This window comes from Primulina eburnea, chromosome 2, assembly GCF_022965805.1.
Source record: "Primulina eburnea isolate SZY01 chromosome 2, ASM2296580v1, whole genome shotgun sequence".
Taxonomy (NCBI): Eukaryota; Viridiplantae; Streptophyta; class Magnoliopsida; order Lamiales; family Gesneriaceae; genus Primulina; species Primulina eburnea.
The window spans coordinates 1,731,488-1,735,680 of NC_133102.1; the positions used below are offsets into that span (position 1 = coordinate 1,731,488).

A 4,193-nucleotide genomic window follows, 5' to 3' on the forward strand; every position below is an offset into this window, starting at 1 on the left:
TTTTCATCGGTTATGAAAATTAATTCGGTCGGTTCGGTTATGGCTAAATATTTCGGTTCGGTTCGGTTATGGCAAATTCGGTTCGGTCGGTAACCGAATTAACCGAATACTCACCCCTACTCCTGCTTTATAATAGTAATGGATGATATAATAATAATAATAATAATAATAATAATAATAAGAAGAAAGTAAGATTATTGTGTTGAATACAAAATAAAACACGATTTAAGCCAAATACGACATTTCCATGCACAAAATTAATTAGGTTGAAGGAATGAATAAAAAAGAAAAACTTGACAAAAGAAGTGGCCCACACGTGCCAGTCACGCATGCCAAGTTTCCTTCCCGCTGTATAAATAAAACCCAACCCAAACTCATATAGTAAGCGCAGATATTTGATCTCCCTGTTGATGCGTGTATTCTTGCATTCTCTCCCGCTTCTTTACTGATAAATATAAATAAAAACATGCTATTTTTACTATAAAGGAGGCTTTATGTCTGCACAGATAGTAGCCATGTCGGGTGTATTCAGGGGACTGTTGTAAGAAAGATTGTTCTTTTATTCAAAGGTGCCACTTAAATTTGGAGATAAAAGGGAAAAAAAAATGGAGAGAGAGAGCGAAGTGAAGGCGTCCAAATTCAAGAGGATTTGTGTGTTCTGTGGGAGTAGCCAAGGAAAGAAGACTAGCTATCAAGAATCCGCCATTGAGCTGGGCAAAGTCTTGGTACATGCATTTTCTTTGTCCTCGCTTTCTTTTCCCCATTGAAATGCGTTTCTTTCTTTATTTAGGAAAATGTTGTGTTCGTGTGTATTTGAGTGAAAGTTTGTTCAGATTCTTGGCTTTGCGTCTTTCATTGTTTTACTTATGTTTTTGACATGGGATTTTGCAAGAAATTTTATCCATAGTTTCTGAATGCTGTGTCTCTGCTCTTAAAAAAATTCATGGCGTTTAGCTTTTGGGACTCCTAATTTGACCTCGCCGGCTGGTTTAAATGACTCGGAACTCGATATTTTAGGTCATCTGCTCTAGAAATGAGAAGGGGAAGATTAGATCTTTGTGCTTTTAGTTTAGACACTCCATATGTCATGTTACTTTCATCTACAGGTCTCTCTCAATTTTTTTCCAATGAAAATCTTGCTTTCTTCCTCAAATGGATAAGAACCCCAACATACGGCTGTACTATGTGAAGTACTCCTCCCTACTGTATTAGCCTCCATGTTTGGTAGAGAATAGTTTTTTCTCCTTTTCACAATGTCGAAGGCGTGATAAATGTGCAATTTTTAGAGAGGGTGGGGGGCGGCTACTGTACAAAAAATCCTACTCGGTCAAAGTTCGCTTGAAAGAAGACAAACTTAATTTTGCACGATTCTTGGAACTCTGGTCTAATGTGGTCCATGTGTTCTTAGGTTTCTAGGAACATTGATTTGGTGTATGGAGGAGGCAGCATAGGACTTATGGGTTTGGTTTCACAAGCTGTTCATGATGGTGGTCGGCATGTCATGGGGTAAGCTTCTTTCAATAAGTTATTAGTGGCAGAAGTTTCTGCGTAATTCTTCACTTAACTGATTTTTTTTGTCATATTATTGTCTCCCTCTGCAGGGTGATTCCCAAGACGCTCATGCCTCGAGAGGTTTGTCTTCTACGGTTAAAATGTCTTGGGCTTTTTCCGGTTTAAATAATTTGTATACAACTTTTTATTAGTTTGAATGCATACTAATAATACCACTGATGGAGTTGATACAGCGATTTTCTTTTCTGTTTTTTCATGTTTCTCTTGGATGGCAACGCTTTTCCTGATCCATATACTATAAGGCTATAAGCTCATTCTGTCTTGAATCTTGATAAATATGAGTCTGTTTGCTCTGCATTTCTTTCATCTGCTATTGATTTATGTTCCTTGATTCCTGCCAATTGCAAGCCATTTGTTTCTTCGTTGGTCGTTGCAACCTTATCCACGAGGATACAGATTTAAGTGGACGTTGTTTCATTACAATATATGACTACATTCGGTCTCCAAATGTCTTCTTTAATTTACACATATCTGATTGTTCTGCTATGTTACCTGTGGGATCTTATATTTTTCTTCCATGGCCTTTTCTGTAATTCAAATTTACCGTTGCTGACTTTGAATTTTATTTCCCCTGCAAAACCACCCATTATTGCTCAACTGCATATAAATGCACGGCGTTCAACATGCAAGAAAACTCTCCCTTTCCTTTTTCAGCTTTATGAACAGTTTTGGTTATAATGGGAATGAGTATCCTTTTGCAGTTAACTGGTGTGACAGTGGGAGAAGTGAAGGCTGTTGCAGATATGCACCAAAGGAAAGCAGAAATGGCTAGGCATTCTGATGCTTTTATTGCCTTGCCAGGTTGGTGTAAAAATCCTTCACTTGCGCTAATTCCTCAGTTCGAAGTTTGCCATTTCTCTCATTTCTTGGTCCTAAAAGTTTATGCAATAGCTGCTAAATGGCGTCATTTCTTTCCTTTAATGCATTATAATAGTAGCAAATGAAGTAAATGTGGTTGGGTTCATCTCAATTGCTGTTTTCATCAACAAAATCTTTGCTTAAACATAGGACCAGAGAAGTGCAGGACAGTAGCCAACTTCCATTCAATTTAAAGTTTTACACAAACTGTTGCTCTGTGTAACATAAAAATGTAACAAGCTAGAAAGTATAACATAATGTTCAGAACGAGCACAAGAAACTCGTATTGATTACCGAGATCTCTCACTTTGAATTAGGTTTTATGTATTGTGTTTATTATACTTGATATTTCCCCCGAAAAAACATTTGTTTAAATACAAATAACTTTCAAACACAAAAATATGTGTGTCAAAGTTGCTAGCATGCATAAAATTGTAGTTTTCTTGTGACAGAAAACTCTTGTTTTGCTTCCTACATCTCATCCTTTGTCAAACCTCAGCTTCTCAATCATTGAGTTCTAGGAGAGTAAGATACTTCAAAAACAGAATAGATTATATATTTTTAACATATGCAATAAATGAACTGATTTGATGTATACAGGTGGCTATGGAACTCTTGAGGAATTGCTTGAAGTGATCACATGGGCTCAACTGGGAATCCATGATAAACCGGTACTTTATTTCTTGATATGCCATGGATTCATTGATCTCTATGTTGTTCAGATATTAGGAACTTCATATGGTTGAAGAAAATAACAGGAATAAGAACTTTAACAAAACCCATAACGAGAAATTAAAAGTGCTTTTGTATTTTTGCAGGTAGGATTGCTAAATGTGGATGGATACTACAACTCTTTACTGTCGTTCATCGACAAAGCCGTGGAGGAAGGATTCATTAGCCCAAGTGCACGCCATATCATTGTCTCGGCACCGAACGCAAAGGAGCTTGTCAAAAAATTGGAGGTAATAAACTATTTTCCTCGATAAATCCAGCAGAAAGTGGCATTTTTCACTCAAGATTTGGACTCCATAATTGATGAACATTTCATTTAAATTAATACGAGGATGTCGTTACGTTTTCACAGGATTATGTACCTCGACACGAAAGAGTGGCTTCAAAACATAGCTGGGAAATGGAGCAGCTGGGTTATTCCCCTATATACGATCTTTCGAGGTGAAGACAATGGATTATCTGCATATGATGGCTCCATTATAGCACGTGAATTGCGACTAAAAGCAGCTGACTGGCTATTTCGAATTTTTGTAGTGGGGGAAATCTCACATTGTAAATTTTTTGTCTTGAAAATGAAGGACCTGACCATGACCATGTGATAGCTTGTTATTTCAGCTTCACATGGACACTTAGTTTCCTCTATTTGCAAGTTGTAACTGGTCTGCCAGACAGAATGCATCAATATGAATCCCATTCCCCGCAACTAATGACTCCAATCTTTTGTCATGTCAAGTCTGTTCTTTCTTGTTTCAAGATTCCATTCCTCTAGAAGATGCTCATATTTTTGTCTGCTTTGACTTGGAAATAAAGTGCAGGTCAGATCGTGCCTTGTGATGAATGGAGGGCACTGCCATTATCATGTTTCCCTTGTGAAAGTTGTGTAGGAGCCCATTGTCATCATCTTATCTTATCTTTATTTATTTTTTAATCGAAAAAGCGATAAACGCCCACGAAAAAGCCTGAAAAATAGCAAGACAGAAGTTACTACGCCCAAGTTATGTCATTAAAATAGAGAAAATTTATCCCCTTAG

The 4,193-nt window shown here is 37.2% G+C and overlaps 1 protein-coding gene across 1 annotated transcript; it reads left to right on the forward strand.

The window, feature by feature from the left end:
* The first annotated feature begins 386 nt into the window (after window positions 1–386).
* Window positions 387–3,869, forward strand: LOC140817694 (cytokinin riboside 5'-monophosphate phosphoribohydrolase LOG1). The gene is made up of 7 exons (XM_073177412.1): window positions 387–725; window positions 1,409–1,506; window positions 1,602–1,632; window positions 2,274–2,373; window positions 3,031–3,101; window positions 3,249–3,392; window positions 3,515–3,869. Exons 1-7 carry the CDS (start codon window positions 606–608, stop codon window positions 3,605–3,607), a joined length of 657 nt encoding a protein of 218 aa, XP_073033513.1. The 5' UTR covers window positions 387–605; the 3' UTR covers window positions 3,608–3,869.
* The last annotated feature ends 324 nt before the right edge of the window (window positions 3,870–4,193 follow it).

What these genes read in the sequence shown, in the direction of transcription:
- LOC140817694 (XM_073177412.1), top strand. Translation starts at nt 606, where the DNA reads ATGGAGAGAGAGAGCGAAGTGAAGGCGTCCAAATTCAAGAGGATTTGT. An exon ending in GGTGGTCGGCATGTCATGGG is followed by an intron (nt 1,507 to 1,601) that starts GTAAGCTTCTTT and finishes CTCCCTCTGCAG; the next exon opens with GGTGATTCCCAAGACGCTCA. An exon ending in AGACGCTCATGCCTCGAGAG is followed by an intron (nt 1,633 to 2,273) that starts GTTTGTCTTCTA and finishes ATCCTTTTGCAG; the next exon opens with TTAACTGGTGTGACAGTGGG.